Consider the following 26,511-nt stretch of genomic DNA (forward strand, 5'->3'; position numbering starts at 1 on the left):
CTACAGGCAAGGATTTAAGATAGAACCTCCAGAGGTTTCAGCCAAATAGCCTTTGTGTAGACTGTGGCCCAAGTGACAAGTGTGGCTCCACTATTCGTTTTCTAGGGCTGCTGTGACAACGTACCACAAACTGGATGGTTTATAACAAGAGAAATTTATTCTCTTATACTTTGGGAGGCTAGAAGTGTAACATCAAGGGCTCAGCAGGGCCACGCTCTCTGTGATGCTGGGGGAGAATTTGTCCCTTGCCTTTCCCTTAGCCCTTTGGCATTCCTTAACTCGTACATGCATCACTCCAGCCTCTGCCTCTGTTGTCACCTGGTATTCTCCCCTGTGCATGTCAACTTCTGTGCCTTCTCTTTTCTAAGGACATCAGTTTTATTGGATTAAGAGCCCACCCTACTCCACAATGACCTCACCTTAACTAATAACATCTGCTACAACCCTATTTACAAATTAAGTCATGTTCTGAGATTCTGAGGACATGCTTTAGAGGGCCGCTACCAACCCAGTACAGCCCCCTGGGTCTCTTCTCTTCCGTTGTCTATTTTATTTCTCTCTTATTAACCCTCATCAGAGGACTCAGCCACATTTTTTTCTTGGCTGTTCTTATTTTCTTTGCCAGTTTGGTGGCACGCTGGGATATTTGTCTCTCCAACCTCCTAATAAACAATTTCCTACCTACAGGTTTTTTCTCCCTTCTTCAAGGAACTTCCCTCTGGAAACTCTCTGGCCCACCCAGCCCTGCATTCCTTTGGATCTGCCCCTGAACTTTGAACTTCCATGTGATATTTTGCCTTCCTGGGTCACCCCAAGTAGGCAAGACCTGGTCCTACCCCCTTAATAACTTATTTATAGGGGACCAGGCCATGCAGCTATAACTAATGTTTGGAAATATTATCCTATATTCAATTTGTTTCTGACTCCCTGTAATTCTTGCTGCTCTAGGGTAGTGTATTTATTGAAGTTGGGCATCTCTTCAGGGAAAGGGCAGAAGCCAGGGAAAAAAGAAGTGTCAGACATTTGAGGGAAAAAAGGATTTTGGGGAACTCCTAGACCCAGGCTCTAAATTATTAAGCTCTAGCTTGGAGGATTCAGACCACAGCAGTTTTTCCACAAACCAGAGAGTAGGGAGAATGCAAGGTTGAAATGAAGTCCATTTTTCCCTTTAGAAGGAAGGTGAGTACCCCTCTGCCCTGGTGTGAAGCTTGTAGTGGGGGAGAGTGGAGAACCCCAGAGAGAGACTGAGAGAGAGGAAGGAAAAAGAGAGGTAGAGTTGGAGAATAGGGATATACATGTCCCTGAGGACTTCCCTGTCCTCTTGTGGTTGCACAGGGATGAGTGACCTTCTTATACTTTAAGAATTCCATGGTATAGAAAGCTTGTTTTTTGAATCTTTCCTTAACTCTTGGATGAAAATGCCTCACAGAATGAAAATCAGAATTTCTACAAATGAGTAGAAATGTCAACACGGTATAGTCAGGTAAACGGAGAATGAAGAATAGTGCCATTTGATTTCCTAATGTGAGTCATATGTAGGAGATCCAGGCTCTCCCGGTGGCTCCAGAGGAGCATGGGAATATGCTTCCATGGCTAGAGGTCTGGGAGAAGCCTGAGCTTGGAATGAGGTGGGAGCTGAGTCCTTATGATTCAAAGCCAATGGGGAAGATGAGAGCACTGAGTGCAGCAGGGTAAGTGGCAGACACCCAATAATCAAGTGGAGGACAGCAAAGCTGAATGAAAGAAGACACCTCTCCCTATTATCGGGACAAAACATGAAACAACCACTAGTCAGATAAGGACAAGGAGAAGAGCAAATGAGAGAAACCCTAGAAAATGAAGTAATTACATGGGAGACAGTTTTAAACTGAGAAGAGACTCTGCTTCCTTGAATTTTTCCAATAGCTAGCTGATATGATTAGCTTGTTTGCAGATTGAGTTTAATTACAGAGAATGTTAAATGTTGATATTGTACTTTAATATATTATATTATATTGTATTGTATATTAGATTATGTATTTTCGTGTTGTGATGACACATTTTGAACCCACCACCTGATTGTGACTCAGATTTCCTTTCCTTTATTTCCTATTACATGCATATCTGTAAATTGCGCCAAACATAGAATCTTGGGGGAAATTTTTGTTCAACTCTCTCATAGTCCTTGATATCTGTGGCTTAATCAAATCCCTTCTTTGTCAGAAACAGTGGGTTTCCTTATACTTCCACCACAAATTTTCTAATCCAACAATGATGTTGAGCTTTAATCTGGTCTACTGGTGACCTAGATGTGTAAGCATTGCTGCACACTAATCTGTTTTTGAAAGATAGTAAATCAAGCATAGTGATAAGGAGAAACTTCTCTGCATTAATATTTAAGCTGTTGAGTTCTCCAAGGATACATCCAGAGATGCAGCAGTTTCAAAAATAATCTTGAAGCAGAACTGTACTCTCAAATTTTCAACTTTTCAGCTATACCTAAGTACTGAAATTCCAAACCATTACAGATAAACTGTAGAAGGACTTCAGAGATCAGTGTGACTGGACAGAAATGGGACAGATGAACTTTGAATAAAAGCAAGTGAAGTAATGCTTTTAGAGGAAAAACACTTCATCATCCTTATAAAACTAAAGGTTCCAAGCTGTCAGCTAACCACAGATGGAGCTCATTCCAGTTATTAGGTCCATATATTAATGCTCTCCAACAACTAACAAATATTAAGAAAAATATTAACAGTAATAATAACAATGATAACACTGTATTGCTTAAGTCAAGTGCTGAGCTATGTAACGTTCATGTATTACTTTATAGAAAACCCTTAGTAACCTCTTGATCTTTTCATTTTATGGGATACAGGAAATGTCAAGGTCACAATGACGTCAGAAATTCAAGCTCAAGGCAATCTGATGTTAAAGCTCAGACATTTACCTACCACGTTACACAGCCCTGCACTGAACATCTGCTCTGGAACAAATCAGCATTAGGTTTGTTCCTAAAATAGTATCAGAATTTTAATAATAGTGGAAAGGAGACATGTCAGAATAAGAATAAATCTAGGGCAGGGTTACTAAAATCACCAAGAGGTGATATGAGGGTAGATGAGGGTAGACTTTTAAAAATCATTATGGGTTCAACATACAAACTGTATAGAAAACGTGAATGGTTCACAAAATCCCAGAAGTCTGGAACTAGAAACTAGCATGTCTGTCTTGAAAGGAGGGCCTATGAGAGGGAATGCTCTTTACCAAATGAGTAAAAACACTCAGAAATTTGCTATTTTTAGCTGATGATAGAGTATCAAGAATATCAAGGCCCTTGGCTCATATTTTCTGCCTCTACTTTCCTCTGTTTGTCAGATACTTTTCATTGGCAGCCACAATATATCTGAGACCTTAGCCCCATCATCTGGTAACAAATTACCTTGGCATCCTCTCAAAGCAGTATCCATATATTCAGCCTCTCCTGGACACCTCCTTTTTTATTTGGACCCTGTATTTGCTACTTCCAGGGATTATTCTTTGGGTACTTTGTTGCTTCCTCAAGCTATACATCTCTCCTTCACTTCTCTCAGTCCTTACAAAGGGGATTTGATGTGCTTCCTTATTTCTAATATTAGCAGTTACCATTCTCATTGTCCTTTTTGTTCTCACCAAAGCCCTGTCAAGGGACAACACAGTTTCCCAAAATGAAATCCCTGTCTCATATTTAACACCAGCATCTGGGTTCTGCTTCTTATAAACAATTGCTCCCACCCTACCTCCTGGAAATTAGCAGCACCTGGAACCTCCAATGCTATGCTCTGTGTCTCTGATAGGAAATCATATCTGTCATCTGAAACAGCCAACTCTATGTGATGCTGCTTAGACTTCCAAGCTTGCATGCTGGAAGCTATTAGTAAGTAGGAGGAAATAAAAGCAGGTGAACAGGCATTTGGTTAGAGAAAATTTACCAGGATAGAAGATTCTGTGCCCTACAGAAGTGGTTCCAATTTAGGTTAGTCAAACTTTATTGTGATCTAGGTTAGCTTTAAAGAGATCTGGTCAGAGGTTGAGGGGGTGATGGTTCATGGTCTCAGGTACATGTCTGGGCCATACAACAATGAGCTTGCCTTAACTGATTTTGAAATATCAGAAGTATATTTAGTCTCAAGATTAAAGGAGTAGGCCAGGGATACAGACCTGTAGCCAACTGCGGTATGATTCAGGGTGGGTTATATTCCTAGTAAGCTGTGATATGAGCCAGGAACCTGTGACCATGAAGAACAGAGCAAGCACAAGGAAGTATGGAACAACAGGTCAGGGTGCACAATTCCCCAGAAATTACTATAAACCACTGATGATTTTTACATTCTTGTTTGGTTGTATAAACTAGAAAGGGAAGAGTATGTATTTAAAGGGCCATAAGGGAGTAGCCATAGTAAATAGTATAGAAGACCTGGTATTTGCTTTGGGGGAGGAGGCTAGCTCTAAAAGAAAGGATGCATTTGCCACTGATAGTCTGATTTTGCCTACTCAGCTGTATCTCCAGAGTTACTAGATTTTCTCACTTCTGTCCCACTACCTTGGGTGGATTTTGTGCCAAGCTGTGACTCTCTCCATTACATTGCCTCTCTCATGCTACCTAGGTTGGAACATCCTACTTATACTGCAGGACAGAGATAGAAATTTAAAATGAAACTACAATCAATAAAACTCTAAGGGATTATTAAGGTAATTAAGGCTGTCAGAGGAGAGCCCCTCAATTTTCCTGGCCTTGTCATCACAAATGGTAAAGTGTCCATTGATGCTTCTGTTGGCAACAGGGTAGTACTCTTGAGCAGGCCCTGGCAGTAATGCAATGGAGGATTCCTTTGAGTTCTGTACAATTTCCATATTCACTATGCAAAATCCAAGAAGCTGGCAATCCTTAAAGTTACTTACCCTTCCCCCATAGGAGAGTGCACTAATTGGGCCACACAGATTATCCTGGTCCTGATTTCATTGCAGCCTTTGGACCTGCCTTCTGGAGCATCTCCCCCTCTCTCTGATAAACCACCTCCCTGCCTGTCCTTAAGACTCAGCTCAGGCTCACCACCTGGAGGCCTTTAATAGTTAGTGCTAAGGTGTGGCTGGATACATCATGCCTATTTGGTCAGGGCAGCCTAAAAAATGTTGAATTTTAATAAAACAAACAAACAAAACAAAAAACCTTGGTAGATTGAATTGGCCAATTGTTTGTAGAAGTAATCTATCATTTTCATTGGAAGGAAAAAACATATGAGATCCAGTGCAATTTTTATTCTTACTGTCATATAACCTAATTAATGGTTCCATGTAAAATCTGCCACCATGGGACTTTCCTTATATAGCACTTATAGTGTCAATAGAAGTAGTGGTGCGTGTGTTGACCAATACACCCTGTCCACTAGATTGTGTCTTTCTTAAAGGAAGGGTTTCTGTCCTGTATATCTTTGAATGTTCAATACCCAGGGCAAGACCTGGCCCAGAGTAGATATACCTGGTGGTTTCCTCAACTGAAGTAAATTGTAAAATGACTGGGTTCTCTAAGTTCTCTACAAGCTCCAAATATTTTATTCAGGAATGCTGAGGGCTCCGTGGGTGTTTGGTCCTTACCTAGGCAGAGGTGTGCATTACATGGAAAAGAAAGGCCCTGAGCTCCTGAAGCTTAAGTCCTAATGTGGCAGGTTAAGCACAGTAATCCCTCTTAGAGATACCGACTTAGTCTGAGTTACTTTGTTAAAGTGATACACTGACTTTTTAGGATAATAAAATATTTCAGTGTAGAGTCCTGAAATCACTCAAAGAGCCTATGGTTCCATAAATAAAAGTCAAAAAAAGGATAGTACAAATATACAGGTGAAGTACTATCTCAGAACATGAGTGGCCAAAATCTGGAAGTGCCTCATGGACAAGACACATTCTGAGCTGCCATCTGAGAGAGGAGTTGCACTTTACTGCTCCTTGAAGCTGCTCTGCTGCTGTATGCAGGAATTATATACTTTTAAAAGACTAATTTCCTAAAACATAAGACAATTCCCCTCACAGCTGACCAGTGAGTGAACTTCACTCATTCTCCTTCAGAAATGCCACACATTGAGTTTTGCTTCTACAGTGATACTTAATTCCATCTACTATGTGAAAGTGGCATTTCATAAAGAAGTGGTCCTCAACGCTGAGGCATCCTTTGGGACCTTCTCAACATTGGTCCTCTTACCTTGTAAACCCAGAGCGTAAGCAGTAGATCACACCCTGTAAAAATAATATGCATAATTCACTTAAGTGAGGAAAAGGACCTTGGTGGAAACAATGGGGACTATTCATTTCCTAGTGTTTGGAGGTAACACCACCCCCTCCTGCCCCTCCTAGCCTTAGCAGAGGGAAAGGGACCTGCAGTGTGTTATACCAGTCTATTATGGGAGCAGATAAATGAATACTATGCTCCAGATTTTCCATAGCAATTACTTTTTTTAACACATGTATAAATGCACGTTTTTAGCTATTTTAATCACTTCCCTATCCATATGTTGTTTGAAGAGTGAAGAACATATTCGACAAAGTGGATTGCACGCAGGAAGCACTAATTTTTGTGGCTACAGAGACAAATCAGAGACCACTACTTATATTACCAGTTTTCCCCTATAAATTTTCGGTGGACTATTTCTACACTAGTTCCAATGTAAATTATAGATGCTGTGCATTTTCTAATCCTTTTGTAACTATGAATTTCTTAAGCTCCTCGAGAGCCTCTGTCACAAAAGAGAAAAGATTTTCAAAGCGGTTAACTTTAGTAGGAGACATTGCATATTAAGTATACTAAACTCTGAACTCTTAGTGTTTTCCCCCTAGAACCTTCACTGCTGTGATGAACATATTTCCATTTAAAAGGACAGAAATGGGGAAGAAACAATGCTGTTTCCAAGTGCTGTGGCCGGTTCTGCCCTCTAGTCAAGCGGAACGGATCCTGGGAGACCCTGGGCGGCGGGGAGGGGATGGTGTGTCCTGTAATTACCCGGGGTCTAAGGTGGTAGCTGGCCCTTCCGCGTGCAAACGCCAACAGCGGCATCGGAAACGATAACCGGTGTCCGAGGACGCGCAGCTCCGGGAGGTTGGGGGGACGGGGGGCTCGCGGGGAAGGCTGAAGGCTGGAGGCCGGATGCCGTCGGCCTCGCGGAGCCTCTCTGCACTGTCCATACTGATGAGTGCCACGGCTGACACAGGAAGGCAGAGTGAGGAGGAGGCGCGGAGGCAGGCGACTGAGCCGCGCACCCGGCTTTGACGTCGCCCGGCTGCGGCTAGAAGCTCGCGCTCTCAGCACGTAGCGCACAACGTGACCACACACAGCCTTCCTCTCCGGCAGCCCGGCAGCTCGGCAGCCCCGCAGCCCCACTCTCGGCTTCGCCCTCCTCCTCCTTTCCGCCTCCGCGGCGCGCACCCCCGCGCACACCCAGGGATTCCGGCCGGCGTCTAGCCCTCGGCGCTTCGCCGCCCGGCCCGTGCACCTCCGCCACAGCTGGGGCCCGAACGGCGGCCACGCAGCCGGTGTCCTTCTCAAGCGGCCGCTCCCGCGTTCATCTCCGGATGCCAGCACTACGTTAGCCCAGGCGGGGAACCCCTTCTGCGGCGCCCTCCTCTAAACTCCCGCCTGTCCCGGCAGCCCCCACCCCTCCACCTGGCGGGGGCAGCGCGGAAGCGAAGAGGACGCGCGCGGTGCCGGTGGGCACGCGTAGACGTGTGTGCGATCCGCTCTCTGCTTGGCATTCTCCGTCTCTTGCAAGTGACGGTGCCTGGACTCTGCTTTCGGCTCCCGGAATTGTTGCGGCCGGCCTGAGCCCCTTCTTCGCTGGCGTGGCGCTAAAGGCTATTTTGGAGAACGGTGGAGGTGGCCGCGGCGGCGGCGGCGGCGGCGGCGGCGGCTGAGGCTGGTGCCCGAGAAAGCTCCAGACTCACACTCTGCGCCCTGTCGGTCCCTCTCCTCCTTCTTCCCCCTCCTCCCTTCCCTTCCTCCCCACCCCCGTCCCCCTAGCCCCACTCCTCCTCTTCCTCCTCCTCCTCTTCCTCCTCTCCCCGCTCGGCAATGCGAGCCTGTATCGTGTAACAGGATTGGCGTTGCAATGGCAACTGATGGAATGGGGGAAGGCAAGACAGCAGGGCTGGGGGCTCCGGACTGCGGGCGGGCGGGCCGCTGCCGCCGCTTGACGCTCCTCCGAGGACCTTCGCGAGTTACTTTGTAAAGGCGAACCCAAGCGAGGAAGCCCCTGCTCGGTGCCCCGAGTCAGAGGCCACTTCCTGCTCCCTGGCTGCCCGCGTCAGGCTCGCACCGCTCGGCACACCCGGCCCCTCGCCAGCACCCGCCGCCGGCCCAGCGCGCCGCCGCCGCCGCCTCAGCCGCTTTGGAGACTCCAGCCCGCTTCCCTGAAGAACACTTCGCCTCCCGGCTCCGCTTCCCATCACGCCCCCTGCTCCTCCCCGGGGTCTGCGATTTTCCCAGGCGCCCAGTGTGAGTGAGGCGTGCGTGTGAGTCTGTGTCAGGGTATTGTGTTGTGTGAGTGTGTGAGAGTGTGTGTGTGTGTGTGTGCATGAGTGTGGAGTGTGCCGGGCTCCTGCGCTCCGCTCACGGCCGCCGCCGGGAAAAGACGGACGGACTGCGCTTCCCTCTTCCGCGAGCGGTTCCCGGGCACCTCGGCTCGGCTGGGGAGCGAGCGGAGCGCGCCGGGCTGGCCGCCGGCCTCCAGAAGGTCCCGCTGCGTCCCCCCTGGGCTGGATATGTTCATGTTCACGTGAAGATGGATTTAGTGTACGGTCTCGTGTGGCTGCTGACAGTCGTCCTGGAGGGGATCTCTGGCCAAGGAGTGTACGGTGAGTGGAATCGCGACGCTATGGTGACCTTGCGATTCTTAGGGAAGATAGGCTGGTGAGCGAAAATGCACGACTCGCGCCGTTCCGGGGCCCCTCCCGGCGTGGCTTTTGATTTCCACTTCATCACGTTATTGGGAGCGATAAGGAGGAGGCGAGCGCGCTGCGAATTGGGCTGCGAGCCGCGCTCCCAGCGCCTGGGCTCGGGCTCGGAGTTGGGTCGAGCCGGCAGCCCAGCACTCATGCGAATAAGTGGCTTTGCACTTGATTTATCCCCTCTGGGGACCCGAGCTCTAGCAGTCTTTGATTTAATAATGATTTGGCTCCTTGCATGCCTTGGTGTCGGTGCCGCGGTTTCCTCCCAAGGGAAGCTTCGAATGTGACCCCAGCGAGCTCCCCATTCCTCTCCGCCCCGTCTCTCAGCCTTCTCTTTTCCTTTTCCTTTTTTTTGGGGGGGGGGGGGCGTGGGGAGAGTTGAATGCCTACTTGACTTGATTTTCCGGCTCAGGAAGTGGGTTGACAGTCGAGTTGCGTTCTTCACCAGCCGTTGCCATGAGCACTGACTTGGGGAGGGGAAAATAGCAGTCAAGATTCTCGGTGCCAGACACAATTAAGGGACATGTTTATGTGAATGGATGAGCAAATGTATGAATGAACGGACGGCCAAGTCTGCGCGTCTCGGCTCCGGGGCAGGACACTAGCTCACTGCAACAGGAACATAATCTCAGTTCTCCGGAAAACGCAGGGCTGGGAGGGTTAGGACGGAGAGAAGGGTGAACGTGTTAATTCGGATGTTTTTAAGTCCTCAAGAGCCAATCCAGGTTCCTTCGCCTGTCAGCAGTTGGCACCCTTGGTTTTCGGGACTGAAAGATACACACACACTCGCGCGCGCGCGCACACACACACACACACCCTCTGGCTCAAATGTGAGTCTTCTCCTGGGATAAGCAGGCGGTGCTACAAAGGAAAAATAACTTTTGTGTTCTTGAGGTATGGTGGGAAGGTTAGGAGAACAGCTCTTGAGGGGACAGCAGGCCAAGACTCACCCACAGCTCCCAGGCTAGGGCCGACATCCAGAGAAACTGTGCTGGAAATTTGGCAGCCCGCCTTTGGTCTCCCTCGGGGTTGGGACCCCAGCGCTGCAGTGCTAGGCACCGGCTGCCCCGGGCAAAGGGCATGAGTGTTCGTGGAAGCGCAGACCCTAGAAGTGACTTGGGAGTGGGCGCGGATGCAAGGGGACCTTGAGTCCTCAAACTCTCTGGGAAAGTGGAGGGCGCAATGGGCATGTGTTTGGGAACCGAGGCGGGAGGTCCGCCTTTACTCTCTCTGCGGTGTCTTGTCCAGGGCTGAGCGGTGCTGGGGGGTGGTGGAGAGAGGGTCAGGAGCGGCGAGCACTGGGCTCTGCTTCGCCTCATCGGCCACTCCCCTTGCCTGTCTTCCTACTTCCCTCCTTGGCTCTGGCCAAGAGATCTTCACTTTCTCCCACCTCTAAGCATCTTAATTTCCCCTCTCTCCTCACTCCCTCTTTCCCAAATGAAAGAGAGCTTTCTTGGTGGTGGTGGTGGTGCTGGTACCGCTGCTGCTGGTGTGTGTAGGAGAGATGCTGAGGTCTTGAACCTCTTGGCTTAAACCGCTTGGCTGATGGCAGGAGGTGAGGCCTTGAGCAGAGCAGGAATTCATTTAGTGCTCTTTTGACTTCTGCTGGACTCTGGTGTCCCGCAGCTGAGAGTGGCTGGGATTCTAGGGATGGAGGAATGCTGCAGATAAGATGGAACCTTCTCGGCGAGCTGTTCCCTAGTGTGAGTCTGAACTCTGCTTGTCCAAGTGTTTATTTCTCTCCCATTGGTTCAGATTAGCTCAAATAAAAAGAGTTCTTGTTTTGTTTTTTAAGTGTGTGTGTGTGTGTGTGTGTGTAGGAGATAATGAGAAGTGAGAAAAATTGGGGTGGGAGGTAGGGGATGTTCTGGAACTGTCTGGATTAGAAAGGGTTCCATTTTTCTTTCACTGTTTGTCATTCAGATTGTTTGTCCTGGCAAGTCTTGTGCTGGGCGGTGGGAAAGGGTAAGATTTAGGAGTGGAGACAAGTAGAGAACAATTGCATCAAAACAGTCCTGGGCCATGCTGCTTAACAATAAGGGGGGAGGCATTTCTGCTACTGAGCTGATGTTGTGAAGGTGGTGGTCTTTTTTTTTTTTTTTTATTGATGTGGTTATTAGTCACTTAGCTAGGAGTAGAATTGGCTTTGTTTGAAAATTAGTCAGCATCTCTAGTCTTTATAAATGTCATAGCTATCAGGTGGGTGAAAAAATATATTTATATATTACTTTTTAAATATGTCTTACAAATCACAGAAGTTAGATTCTCAAAGTGGGAATCTGTAACCTTCAGTATCAGCATCACCTAGGAACTTGTTAGAAATGCAAATTCTCTGACCCTTCCCAGGATTTCTAAATCAGAAATTCAGAGTGTGGGATCCACAGTCTGTGTTTTTCACCTCAGGTGATGATTAGGATGCATGCTAAAGTCTGAGAACCACTGATAAAACTTCACACTTCATTGCTTTGACTTTGTAAACCGTGACCTTTCTTAACCTGAAGTAGTTTTATTTTTGTTGTGTGTGTGGAAGCATTTATGGGGAAGAGAAGATTTTATTTTTATTTAGGTATAAAATATTGATTAACTGTAAGAAGGACGTAGACGTAAGAGTTAGTGTAAGATTATAAAGTGTGTCTTGAACATTGTACATGAGGAGTCTGGAAAATGATTAATTAAAAAAAAGCAGTGCAATTATAAACAGAGACTTCGAAGACCTAGATAGGAACTTTGCTAGCATAAGTCTGTATCCCTGTCACCCTTTATTTGCCTTTGTTTGCCAGATGTAAAACCATTCGTGCTACACACAAAGTATTATTTCTTAATATTGTTTTCTAGTAGCTAAGTTCAAGAGAAAATAACATTATTTTATCGGTAATTCAGGCAAAATCACTTCACTGTAGCCTAAAACTAATTACGTGATTTAGAAATATATCATTGTAACCTTTCTTCCTTGAAATAGCTAGTCAGCCCTTCATTCTTCTACTGCTAGCCTGGAAAATTCTGAGCATGAAATTCAGAAGTTTTTAAGTAATTGAGACTATTTGTTTTAATATATAGATTATATTGTCTTGAGTTACTGTAGTCTTCTTCCTATTGTGTTTGATCAGCTTGGTACCGTGTGTACTACTTAAGTATAAAAGTTTCTGCTATAGACCTAGGCACTTACTGTCATTTATCTGGGAATACTGCTTAGCAGACTTACTGCACAGTAGCTGAGATTTGTGTATATGTGGCATTTGGGTAAGGGAGATTATCTTTTGATTTATATCTGCCTGTCTACCCTCCACCAATGATTCTGATGTCATTAAAAAACACTTTTTAAAAATGGCATTTTTCCCTGTAGATATCTATATTTGTGTAGCTTTTATTTTTTATTTTTTTTAAATAAATTTTTTTTTGGCCATGCCATGAGGCTTGTGGGATCTTAGTTCCCCAGCGAGGGATTGAACCCGGGGCCATGGGTTTCATGGGTGAAAGCGTGGAGTCCTAACCACTGGACCACCAGGGAATTCCCTGTGTAGTTTTTAAAATCAGTTTTCTTAAGTTTTTATATTCTCTCTTCTTGAATTAAAAAAAAAAACATTTGGTATTCAAGCTTTTTCCTCAAAATAATCTTGGAAGTTTAAAGTTTTATTTTAATTTTCTTTTTCCTATATTAAACGTCACTGAAAACCAAAAAGTCATTAAAGAACAGTGAACTGGTATCCATTTTTGGCATTGTTAATTTTGTTGCACTAAACCCATTGCATTACGTTTAGGATAACTGATTAAACATAGCATCAAGGGCCACAGTGTAAACCCCACCTAGGTGTATATGACTGCAATACTTAGAGCTGAGTGATCCAAAGTACTTTCCTAGTTTTGAAAGTTTTCTTTGTAAGTTATTCTGTGGATGTTTAACTGTGTTTTTTAGAGAAACTGTTGATAATTACATAATTTTGAGAATCATATCTCCTGTAAACTTCACAGTTGTCTTGCTTAAAAAAGAAAAAACTGCTCCATTGACACACACTGTATTTTTACTTCTGACCTATTATAGGTCAGGAGTAAGGAGGCTAATAAAAGATTATAACTGCTAATAAAAGATTATAACTGCATTAGCAGGGGACAAATCCCCACTGCAATTGAAAAACAAAAGTCTATGTCTAAATAGTTTTTAATGGGAGCCAAATCTACCAATGACTTGGTAGATTTGGTCCTAAAATAATTAATGTACTGCCCATAAATAGCTTGCAGGATGTGCTAGAAGCAATAAATAGAATAAGTTTATCAACACATGTATATGACAAATTAGCAAGCTATATTCTCTCAATTCAAGTAATATCAATTAGTCTCATAAATTTTAAGAATGACACCCCAGGCAGTAGATGACAGAAAAGACTTGGTGGAATTGAGAACCAGGGGATAAGGTAGACAGGAAGGATCTGGAAGATCTTTCAGACTGTCAGTGGGTTGAATCTAAATGTACAGATTGACCCAAAGGGATAAGAGTGCCCTGGGAGGTCAGTTGACCATTACATCCAGTCCCAGGATGTTTCCATCCTCACAACAAAATTATCCCAAGGTGCATTGAATTGTGATTTTTGTCCTGTTTGAGTTTGGAGAAACCCTGTGATCAGATTCTGCTTTTGACTGAACACATATTTAGGGTGTCAGCCTGTGGGAGATGACTTTAATGAGTGTTGCTAAAAAAGGTAAATCTGAAGCTCTGTCATATGCAATTAGCTTTAACCTTCTCTCTTCCCACTCCTCACCCCACTGTCCCTATGTGCACACAAGAACATGTACACACACACGCGCGTACCCTGGATCATCACCACTTTGGTCACCATCACAGGAAAAGTGGGCTGTCCTTTGTATCTTGAGATTATTTTTGTACATTCAAGGTTGTCCTTACTGGTCGTGTTACTGAGAATTTGCATGACAAATGAGCAGATTATTTTATACAGTGTTACTTGCTCATGTCCTGTTTGTCCCTGGGAAGCCCCTAAGTGGGCTATTAAGTAATTTAGATTGAGCAGGTTGAACATTAAACCTAAGGAATCATTTTCTAGAGAACAAATCAGTGAGGGTGAATAGATGTCATAAAAGAAATTCAAGGAAAGCATTTTTCATGATCTTCTTTATCTTGGCTTAATTTTATTGTCTCTGACACCAGCTCTTCTTATTGATATTGTAAAATTATTTTAGTTTTTGTTTTGTAAGGCAAACCACCTTAAACCTATTTTGGGAAACAGGTTTTCTGGAAAAAATGTGCTCTGTATTCTTTTAAAGTGTACTGTTTTAATGTGATTAGGGTAGGGCTCATGGGATGCAACTAACAGCATGAGCCTGTGGGTTCAGTTTATGTCTTAACACAGTGTTAGGAACCGTGATCTTGGGTTGCTTTGCACCTACCGAGATAATTCATCACTCATGTTCTCTGGCCTGGTCCTCATGCTTTGGGAAGAGTCTTGGAAGAGTTGGGCTCAAGACTCAAAACCCACAAAGTCAAAGGCAAAGAGTCAGTTATACCCGCCTAGTCCTGGAACTGAGCTCTTGGCAGCTGCAGTGAACTAAAGGAAGGTGCTATCAGCTCCCAGTTGAATTGGGGGAAGATCTTACTTTCCCTTTTGGCTATTTTGGAAGGACAAGCAAAGTATTATATTGAATTCATTTCAAGTATGAATAGGGTGAACGTTTTTAGCTTCACTGTAATTGCCATTAACTGAATAGTCCCTCAAAATGAAATTTCATTTCTTTGCTTCAGTGACTGTCAATGTAAAAATATTACTTAGAGCAGAATGAATAAATGATTTCATTTATAGGCCATTGTATCTTATTTTTATTTTCAAATCCAATTAATAAAATTTTGGCCCTGTAGAATCATAAAGTCAGAAGAGACTTTACGATGGCATTAAATCATCTCACTAATTTATGACGCAATGGCTTTATATTATGCTGCTCTGATGGTGGTCCTATCCTATTCGTGAGATTTCTTTCACAACTCTTTTTTCCACAATCCAGACTTATTCACTGGATGGATATTTTTTGTCACCTTGCTAAAATCCCTCATCTCCATTATTGGATCATGCACTTAGTTATTTCCCATTTTATACTAGTACAATTTCATTTTTTTTCTTAACTTATATGACCTTGAACTGATCCCAATTAAGCTCTCTTATATTGGTTTCTTACTACTTTTCCAAGATACTAATGCCAAGATACTATTTCCAAGATACTATTTCTGTCTTGTGTTTTAAAACACTTATTTCCTTTCCTGTTGAAGTAATTGATTGAATTCAGTAAGAAAGATGATTTCCATTTCATAATCTAAATCATACTTTCCCCAGGAGTTCACAGTCATAGAAAAGGATTTCAAATGTTAGGAACATCTTTTTTGGCTATTACACATTTACTATAAATTTACCCATTAAAGACATATTATGGTAGGAGCAAAGGTATTAGAAATTATGATGTAACTTTTCTTTCTGCCTTTTAGTATGCTACCTCTATAACTTTACATAAAAATAGGAGACATCAGTTTCTTGCTATTCCCCTTCAAAACTATACCAAGGACTATTGTGTGGTTGGCAGGTGGGGTCAAATATGTGACATGTTACCATATCCGCAAGCAGCATACTTCTTGTCCTGTTTTGTTGGAATAAGAATGGGAGGGATAAAAATAATGGAGTGATTCTGTAGAAAGGGAAACATATATGTCTGAAAGAGGAAGGGTTGGTTCATAGCTAGACCTCCCACAGTCTTAAAGGACAGCACAAAGGGCAGTGAAATCTCAGTGAGATGAGTAGGAACTCAAATACTGGCCTGAAAGGCCATTCGAAGAATATATCTGTCCTTTAAGTAACAGCAAAACAGCAAACTATTTTTTTTCTGAAGTAAATAGAACTTTGTTCATGTGTGTCAAACAGAGGAAGAAAAAGAAATGTCTGCCATTTGACTGAATGACAACTTCAGGTAGATTTTTCTGTTCTCCTGAAACGGAAAGATAGAAAGATGAGGAATTCTTAAACAGGGCCTATGGTCCCAGTGGACCAGATTATCCTACCTGCCAATTGATTGTACTTAAGGAGAGATAGGCACAGATTAAACATTGGGGGCATTCTCTCTGTTATTTCTGAGTGGAGCTATGAATTTGGTCCAGGCCTTGCCTTGGGTCCACTTCCTACTGAAGAGGGGGAGGCTCCCATGAGTCTCCTGAGAAGGATATAAAACTCTGAGGAAGATATGCAACTTTCAGAAATTTTCAGTAGGAATTGTACACAGATTCTGGTCAGATTGTGGGTAAGTTCTGGTAACTTCAGTCAACAAATTAAGGTATAACTTCTATGGATTAAACATGTAACTAAGTAGTAAGAGCTGTGAATTCAAAAAGAGTTTACTAGTTAATTAAGAAGATAAAGCCAAATGGAAAAACAAACAAAATAAGACTATGAGAAATATACAAATATTTGTGCAAGATGAGAGAGCATTGATAGCTGCCATGGTTGGAGGAAACTTGAAAAAGCTGGTACGTCATGATTTGAGTCTTGAAAGTAGGTTGATGTAATATAGATAAAGAGGGAGGATAGGCCAGTGCTGAAGCACAGATCACAGCTGCAGGAATAGTAGGGCAGAAAGGAAAATAACCCTGCAGTACGTGTCTAGTATTAAGCCTAAGCAATTTCTCCAAGTTTGTCCCAACTAGAAAGATGTATCCATCATAAACCTATGGTAACTCCCTCTCCCCCAAAGTCTGTAAATCTGTGAAATAAATTTGACTGTGTGATACTCTGGAGCTTGCTCAGATATTTATGTCTACCAAGCTCCTAGGTTTGTGTGTGTGCAATGTGGAGCCACCTGACCTGCTCATCAGGAGTTAAGACAGTTGTCTCTAAAGTTCCTGTAGGATACTGAGCCCTCCCCAATTCTACGCAAACTTGGGAAGCTTTGAACTTACAGAGCAGCTCCTTTTGGAGTTAAGGTCAAAGACTTTTCAAAGCCTTTTTAAGAGTGCCTGCTACTTAGGAGCAGTGGACTGTGGGTCTAGAATCATGTTGTTCTTTACAAATGTACAGCCACTGAGATGAATGCGTTGCCTTTATGAAAAGAGGTATGTGCTTTCATTATTTTTTTTTTATTATTCTTGTGCAAGGCAGCATAACGTGGTTGAAAACTGTTGGGGAACTTGGGCTTTCTTCTTGTTCGCCTGCTGCTCTACTCCATGACCAGAAGCAAAAAAAAAAAGCTTAAGCTCTTCATCCCTCAGTTTCCACATCTAATCAGCTCTTAGGAAAGTGGGCTGTTATACAGAGAAAATGTAAATAACAGCAAGAATAAAAAAGTCTGGTTGCATTTTTATATCTGGAGTAGAGGGAGACTGCATAGCAAGTGTCCTTTATCTTCTTAAAAAAGGATACTCAGGTGGTCCAACAATTGGACCTCCTAGTAGGAGTGCCATTTGGTTCTCAGAACAGAATAAGGGGCTTGGAAGTAACAGGGAGCAAGTAATTTTTTTCTGGAAAAAATAATTCCCATCTGTCAGTCTATTAGAAAGTAACTCAAGTGGTATATTTTTAAACAGTATATGTAATATTAATATGTGCATGAAAATGCCATTTGATATTGCATCTTGTATGCACATGTGGTTGCTATTGCTCCTCAGGCTAGTCTCCTTCTCTCAATCCATATAACCCTGGAGTTTTTCCTTTTGCTCCTTAATGGTGGGGGTGGGGAGCTGGTATCCCCCCTCATTTAAGAGCTCCAGAGACAATTAGTGTCACCTAAACCTTATGACCATGAGTATATTTATATATGTGTGTGTTCAAATAGATGTATAAATCTTGCTTTTTTATCAAGGAGCGAGAATAGTCTCAATGTCCTGCCATTTCGAGACTAATCTAAAAATGATACAAATAGGGATATATTTGTAAGACTACAAGTCATTGATAATTTAAAAATAAAACCAGAGAAAATGAGAATAAATCATTAAGTGGGGCTATCACAAGTTAATTGTGTATTTGGTCCCAAAGTGACCAAAATGACTGTTTCCCACCTAGTCACCTAATTATTAAAAAAAATCTATAGAATTAACTGAAAAGCCTGGGACCTAATTCACCATTACAATGTAACAGCTACATACAGCATTTTTATATATAATGGATTTTGATTATCCTTAGTAAACACTTATTTTCAGTTTTTTGAGGGTGAAAGGTAATTCACCTCAATAATACCCATTCATATAACTAACTACATGGAAGAAATTCATTAGGCTAGTTTTCTGAGTGTCAGAATATTAGCTAGTTATTGGTTGGGAATATTGGTCAGGTACTTCTGTAACCAAACGAAAAGGTCATCTTTACTTGAGACTTTAAACAAGCAACAAAATTATCAGTTGAGAATAATTTTCCCCACTACGAGGGATGAACAATATTGGCTTTGCTAAGCATGTCACCTTAAGTATATACACACAGTAGACTCTGTGACATGCACAGATTTAACTGACGTGTAGTTTTTGAGTTGTCAATCTTATTCTGGTAGTATTTCAGAATTAGTGAAGTTATCAAGAAGTTGTATAGTTATTGTTTTTATCCTGGTTCTGAACTTGTTCTTTCTTTTTCATGGCTTATTCTACACCATTATTGTGATTCTCCCCTCATTCTTTTATTTGCTTACATTTTTCATTTGGTTCATGTTTCACACTGGACTATATTACCTGTACCCTTTCTTTGTACAGAGCTGCTTTATTAATATTAAAGTTTTCAGTCTAAGTTCACAATTAATCAAACTTCAATCTTGGGCTAATTTTGTTCTTACTTTGTCATGTGTAGCTTCATCTAAGTGTAATTGCCTAAGGAGGTGCAGCTCTCTTCCATTCTGACCCTGTAATATTGCTAAGATTGGGGTTTAGAAACTTCCCCCTTTTTACCTAAGACAAGAATAATTCTCAGTGGGCCACAGCCTTTTTACTCAGAGGCTACTTATCCTCTGATGATTTTCTGTATCTCACTAACAAACATTCCTCTAGTTGCAGCAGCTGGGGTTAAAAGTGGCCTTCTTCCTGCTTCCTGTGATTTCATAATTTACCATTGAACTCTATTATCATTATATGATTTTAGTTGATATTTCAAAAAGCATTTAAGTTTTAAATTTTCTGTCATCATTGAAAACCCACTCATTAATGCCTTAATTCGCTAAGCTTACTTATGCAAAGAAATACTTTGAAACCTTTTAAGTTTAATCACCTCTCCAGTTTCAGAGAAAGTGTAAAGAAGATATCTTTCTACACATAAACTACACATATATATTTGTATATATAGTATATATGTATATACTCTAAAATATATATTCATATATATTAACTGTCTATGAGTGTGTGGGTATGTGGGTGTATCTGTGTATTCATGGAGTGGGTCTCATGGCTGAACTTCAGACGAGGAATTGGATGGCTTTCTTGCTTCCCTTGCAAAGCTGACTCTGATTCAGTGTTGACAGCAGGGCATGCAATCTCTCATCTAACATTCATTTTGTTCTTAGATATCTTTTGTGATCATTCATGTTTGTATTGTTCACCAATTTCCAACATTACCTTCAGAAACTCACATTACTTTTTTTCTTCTATGTCTTTGCAATTGACAGAAATGTTTCTTAGCTGCATAAGAGCAATACATGTGAAGTTTATTTTACCTGAACTATAGTGATGTATACACTTGAAGCCCAGTGTCACTTGCATACTCAAAAGACCATCCCTCCTGCTCTATTAGCCAGGTCTTTATACTGGTCTTTCCTCTTTTTTAAGTGGGAATTTAAAGCATAAGCCATATCTGTCTTCAAGTATGGATTCTAAAATATATCTGAAAACCAAATTCAATTAACTTGGGTTATCTGCTCTCTTTTTCCATCTGTCATCGAAAAATAAACATAGGATATCGTAGTTTTTTCATAGAATAATTGCCGTTTTTCAAGTGCCTCTCCTATATGTCACACCTTCTACTAGGAGTTTTTTATACATTATGTCATACTCTAATCTTTGAATGAAGTAGATGAGAAATCTGAAACTCATACAGTTTAAATAACTACCATAGAGTTACCGGTGGCTGAATTTGAAATCACATATGAAGTGTATATGAAAATAAGTATTTGTATATATTCTTATATGTATTATTAAATTATATTCATATATGTGTGTTTATACCCACTATGCTGAAGCCATGCAAGTTACCTGGATCATCTTGTGCCACGTATGTGACGTCTCAGTCTATATTTGAAATGCAGATTAGGTGATAAATTCTAGCTTTTTGCCTGAGAAATATAAATAGGAAGCTAATGTCAGCACTTTGTATCATAATTTTCTTACTTGGAAAAAGAAGATATGATTTATAATTTTGGTTGTTTTTTTTTCTTTTTAGAGGCAAAATGCCCATACTGAGGACTCTCTCTGGTATAATTTATTTTTGGACTAGTAGGATATTTTAAGCATATTCATAATTAGTGACCTGTAAAAATGAAGACATGGCTCTACTAGATATTCTGCAAAAGTAGTTATATTCCTCCATGTAAAATAGGAAGCATGTGCTCATAAAAAAAATAAACTGTCAACTGTACTACTTTATTTTCCCCCAGGATGATTAACAATCACTGGCCTTGGTAAGATTGATAGTTAAGTGTGATATTTGGCCTGATTTTTGCCTGAGTTCCCTCTGGGTATTGCTTGGGCATTTTTTGCAGAGTTAATTGAGGAGACTATATCAGCGTATCAGCGGGTTTCTATTCTTGAAAATCTTGTTGTGCTCAAGAGGAGAGTTGATTGCAAGCTCTGCCTTTCTCTTAGCTGCCAGGGAGTTCCTCAAACCTCAAAGCTTACAAATTAGTGCAGTTTAGTGATTTGTTTTAGGCTTTCAGCTACAGCATTTGCTGCTCTAAAAGTAATTTTTTTCTTATGCTTTTTGAATGTAGTTATTGTGTGATATAGTATAACCCTGTACCATTCTGGCTATTGTGTGATTGATACAGAAACTGCTTCGATAGGAAACCATTTCAAGCGAGAACAGGAAAGGTATTATATTCAGCTGTAATGCCATGCATTTCTAAACAGCTGATGTTTTCTTTAACTGATAACCACCCCCCAAATTTTCAGAGGCAGTTGAGGCTTTAGAACTTTAACTCCTAATTCAGTCTGGCTGCAAGAGCAGTGCCCTGAAATTCACTATACATTCACAATTCACAATGCGGAATTCATTAATACTTAGTATAACTGGGTGCTGTGAATGTTGTGTTTTAAAGTCAGACATCTTTAAGAATATGGAGAAACATTGATTTTGTGAATTTTTCTCTAAAGAGTGCTTCTTCATATTCAAGCCAGATAGTTGAAACTAGTGGTCTATGACTTTCTGCACACTGAAAATTGTGATAATGTTGTTAAATGGAGTGAGCCATCATGTATTTTGCAATCTAAGAATCTCAAATTAAATTGCAAGCCTTTGTAAAGGAATAGAGTAAGAGATGAGTCAAATCAAAGTTCAAAAGAGTTTAATCATAGATTGTATGTTTTTCCTACCTCACATATTTAATGATATATCTGGGAGTACTTACAAAAAATAGTGCACCCTGTTTTTATATCTTTCTTTGCTCCTAATTTTTGTATTTAATGATACCTTGGATGCAATGATCTATTTTGGATGAAGGTGGATAGTGTCTTAATGATTAGGTATAAAATTATATACCTAAGATGCATCTGTATGTTATGGTTTATCATTTAATTGTATATTATAAATATTAACAATTAATATTAATTCAATTAAATGTCTAAAAAAACTGGAATAGAGATTCTTATGAACTTGAAAATGCTATTTAAATATTTTTAGTTGTGACAAAAGGTAAAGTCTAGATATTTTTAAAGATTATTTTAAAATTGTTCTAAGAATCTTTTCTGATGGCTTAACTATTGACTGCTTCTCACTTATTGTACATAGCTGTCATCCTCCCAACAATCATTATGACATTGCAGAGGTTTTCTCATTATTAATGAAAAACTCAGCATTTCTACAAATGGGAAGTGTTTGATAAAGCAAATCAATGAAAACCAGTAAAGCAAACTCCCAGTATACTACTGTATGCTGATCTGGGGGGATTGGATTTGAAGTTGCATGTGGAGGAACAGGTGAGTTAGTCTGGTCAGGGTATTGGCCCCAAAATAGGCAGAATCAGCTGGAATCAATTTATTGCTATTACAGGAAAATAGTTGGGCCCAGGTCATGGGAATTAGTAGGATGGATCAAGGCAGGATGAGGTGTCTGCTTGTCAGAGATTGAGAGGCAGATTAACGTGCAGGTGGTTTTGGAGGGAGTGCTCTTGGAAGTACCCCCTGGAACAGAGGGAGGGAGCCGGAATTCAGCAGGGGAAGTTGAGCTGCGATTCAGTTACAACAGAGTCCTAAACTGAGCAAATGGGGTACTGTGAAGTTGAGGTAGACCTTCAGAGATGTCCCAGATAGAGAAAAGATCCTTTTCATCCCCTTTTCCACCAATCACTGGGTGTGGGCTGCCCCTGGGGAAGGGGCAACATATCTCAGGCTCCCTTGGGTTGAAGGCAAATCCTGGGAGAAACTCAACCATGAGCAATCAGAAGGTAACACCCTTGGGCGTTGGGGGAATGAATGCCTTCATGCAGAAGGGGTTCTGGACAGTGCATCACATCTTCTAGACATCACCCCTGTGGTGTTCATATTGGCTTGCTTATGAAAGTTCATCCCTTCTGGGAACTGGTCCTCTGAGAGCAGGCCTCTTGTCTTAGGGATACAAACAAGAAGAAAGTCTGCAGGATAAACTTCAGCCTCTGCTGCTTCTCCTGATCTGATACTCATCATCCCTTTTTTAACCACCTTTTCTAGATCTCCCTTTCCCCCAGCTAGCAACTCTAATGGGCTGGTTGGTGTAAGTGACCCTGAAGGGCTTGGGATCCTGGTCTCTATGTCCTTTTCAGGCTGCTTCCACAGCTGCTGCATTTGTCAGTTTGCTTTCAGAATCAGGAGGGAGCACCAACAGATACTTAAGTGGGTCACCTGGGTGCCTGATGTCTTTTTCCCCTCCTCACATTGAGTTCATAGCAGTCTTGCCTTCTCTTAACAATCAGGGTTAATTATCCCTGCCTGAAAGGTGACTGTTTCTTGCCTGCTTGTCTTTTGCACAAGGAACCCACAGTGGCTAGGTGGCAACTGTCACAGGAGTTTGAGACTCTTGCTCTTTTCCCTGGGGGATGTGTTACCCCTCTGGAAACCAGGAATCTTAGCCACACCGGGTCTGTAATTATGGGGATTGGAAGCACAGATACCCTCTGTGGGTTACTAGGAGTGGAGGTAAAGGGACTCTTGGACCTGTGTGTTCTACTTGCTAGGGACACAGTTCCACAAAATGATCATTCATTTAGGGTTAAACTACATCCTGGGGGTGGGTACCTAATCCACTCAGGGTATTCTCTCCAAGTTGCTCTCTTAGATGCTCTTTCTTCTATCATTCTATCAGATCAGCAGCTTTTGAGTGGCACATGATGTGATATAACCAGTGGATTGTATGATCACGTAGTCATTGCTGTACTTTCTTTTCTCTTCAGTGAATCCCTGTGTTCAGTGCAGTGTTATGAGGGGTCCTGTTTGGGTGGATTACATATTCTGAAAGCCCTTGGATTGAGGTGCTTGCTGAGGCCTTGTAGGCAGTACATATAAACCCATATCCAGAATATGTGTCAATTCTAGTCAAGATGACTCTCTGCTCCTTCATGTCTGAAAGGAGTCCAATGTAGTCAATTACCACTGAATAGCTGGCTAGTTTCCTTGAGGAATGGTGTATGTCACGGTCTCTCTTACTGGTAGGTTGGACATTTAGCATCAGCGGTAGTTGATAAGCCTCTATGAATGGGAACCTGTGCTACTCAATATATGCATAGTGTCCATACTTTTCACTGTGGCTGCTTTCTTCTTGCCCCTGTTGAACAACACTGAGGTGACTGATGTCAACTGGTCAAGTCTTCATGTCTATTTGGCTGTTTATTGCTTTACTCTAATTACTATTGTTCTGTAAAAAGCTATCCAAACTTAGTGGTAGAGAACAGCCACTTTATTATGTTCATGGAGTCTGTGGGCCAGGAATTCATACAGGGAGAGTCAGAATGGCTTATTTTTGCCCCATAGTTTCTGGACCCTTACCTGGGAAGACTTGAAGGCAGAGGGTGACTTGACATCCAGGAACTAGAATCATCTGGAGGCATCTTTATTCTGTCTGACAGCTGAGACCTCATCTGATTGGCAGGTAGAATGCCTATATGGGGTGTCTCTGTGTGGGCTGTCGCATCGTTTGGGCTTCATCACAGCATGGTGGCTGGATTCTAAGAGCATGTATCCCAAGAGGATAGAAGTAGTCTCCTGGGATCTTGCTTGGGAAGCCACGTGCATCAATTCCATATACTCTTGTTTGAGGCAGAGACAAATGTTCACCCAGGTTGAAAGGAAGGGACTATAGATCCCAATAGTTGATGGGAATAGTGCCAAGTTCACATTGGAGGAAGGATTTGTGTGATTAGAGACATTTTTTCAGCCTTCTTTAGAAAGTACAGTCTGCAACATGACTCTTTCATGGTGGATGCTCTCTTGGGGGCAATAACATGGTAGACAAAGATCTGTCTACTTTGTGTCCACTCCAGGCATCCAGCCAACCAACCAGCCAAGCTATTCACTGCCAATAAATAAACAAGTAAGTAAGTATATATTCTTACCTCATCTACTTCTCTTTCCACACAGAGTGTATGATCCCTGAAGTTCTGTCCATGTTCTGAGGGTAGATTTCCCCTCACCACTGACTTTGAAGGCACCTCCTAGTGGGGTGCAGTTCCTTTTTAGTATGTACCACATATCAAGCCAAACCAATCTGTAGACCATTATTGGACTTGGTGATTATAAGGGACTTCCCATGCAGTCACAGGTAGGAGTTGATGATAGGGAGCCAGTGCTCATTATTCAGGGTAGATGTAGGGGTCCGGACCACCTCCTCTGCATGTAGCTCACTTGTGCATTCTCTGTCTACTTGTGCTCAGTCCCAAATATACCGTTTTTATCTAATAATGGATTAGTTCTGGGCCTACTTGACCTTGCATGACTTGGCTGACAGAATCCAGCTTATAATGGACATTTTTGGCTACATGGTCTCTTGAGAGCCTGTGGTCAGGCACTCTGCCTCAACAAGGCTCAGTAGTACCTTATAAGCTATTTTCAAATGATTTTTAATTATCTCTGGCAAATGACATGGGCCTTCTTAAAATCCTTAGGTGTTTATGCTGTAATTCTCTCACTGTGGCTTGACATAAATTCTATATGGTATCTTCTCCCACCAGAGATACTTCTGATATCGTGGAGTTTGTGGGATCATATGGCCCAAACTTCAGGATTTCTTCAGTGAAAGCTGTACCTTCTGCAAAGCCTTTGACTTCCCTATGCCCCATTCCAACCCAGCATCCTTCTGTCACACATGGTAAATGGACCAGATCAGTATTCCTAGCATAGGATGTGTTCCCTCCTGAATTTAAAGAGGCCTGTTAGAGATTTTGCTTCCTTCTTATCGATGAACGATGTGAGATGCAATATTTTGTCCTTTCCTTATGAATAGTTGTCCTCGCATTACTCAGGTCTAGAGCCCTAAAACTTTCATTGGTAAGATGTTAATTTTGCATTCTCTGAGCACATGTGTTTTTCCAAGGCTTCTAAATTACTTGCCAATTTTTGCTTATCTGGCCCACTTAATAGGATGTTATTGATATAATAGACCAATGTAATGTTTCACATAATGTCCAGTAAGTTCATATCCTTATGGACTATATTATGGAAAAGGATGAAAAACGTATAGTCTTGGGTCAGGATGGTAGATGTATACTGCTGTTTGCCCCATGTGAGTGAGAACTGCTTCTGGTTCTTCTTCTTGATAGAGATGGACAAGAATGCATTTGCTAGACCAATTATCAATTACTGTTACTTAAAGTTGTATCAGTCTGCTCTAGCAAAGATACCACAACTAGCCACACACCTGTGACTGATGCTTCTACTTGGTTGAATATCTGGTAGTCCACTCTCATCTTCCATCGTCCATTTGGTTGTTGTATTGAGCAGACTAGTGAATAAAATTAGGACATAATGTCTCCTTTAGGGTTTTAAGACTGGCACTAGTATCTTCCATTCCTACCGATAAACAATATTGTTTGTGATTTGCTATCTTGGTTTAGGGTTGGGATAATGGACATTTTAGTGACTCCCCTCACCCTGGCTGCCACTCTGCTGCTTTTTATGATTAATTGTGCCAACATTGCTACTGATGCTTAAGTGCTTCAAACTGGCCTGTATTATTTAGAGATCCTATCATTCCCACTGCTGTCAGGGAATCCAAGTCTGTGATGACATCTCCTACTGTCAGTCCTGACCTCAGCAATGTCAAGACCCCTCTCACTGGTGCAGACATAGTCAGTTGCTGATTTCTCTGGCTTTAAATAGTATATGTACTCAAGCTTTCCCACTCTCTTAACCTTTTAGAAATATTCTTTGTTTAG

At 42.0% G+C, this 26,511-nt stretch overlaps 1 protein-coding gene across 4 annotated transcripts in view; it reads left to right on the plus strand.

Moving 5' to 3' along the window:
* The first annotated feature begins 7,344 nt into the window (after positions 1-7,344).
* The window catches only part of MDGA2 (MAM domain containing glycosylphosphatidylinositol anchor 2), an 842,328-nt gene continuing 823,161 nt past the window's right edge, over positions 7,345-26,511 (plus strand). For all 4 annotated transcript variants that reach the window (XR_009531733.1, XM_060096268.1, XM_060096270.1 and 1 more), the window contains exon 1: positions 7,345-8,856. Coding sequence is in view for 3 of the 4 variants with exons in the window: in XM_060096268.1 (XP_059952251.1) it covers positions 8,577-8,856 (280 nt within the window). In the remaining variant the exon portion in view is untranslated. The remainder of the gene's footprint in view (positions 8,857-26,511) is intronic.

The sequence above is a fragment of the Mesoplodon densirostris genome, chromosome 4, assembly GCF_025265405.1.
Source record: "Mesoplodon densirostris isolate mMesDen1 chromosome 4, mMesDen1 primary haplotype, whole genome shotgun sequence".
Taxonomy (NCBI): domain Eukaryota; kingdom Metazoa; phylum Chordata; class Mammalia; order Artiodactyla; family Ziphiidae; genus Mesoplodon; species Mesoplodon densirostris.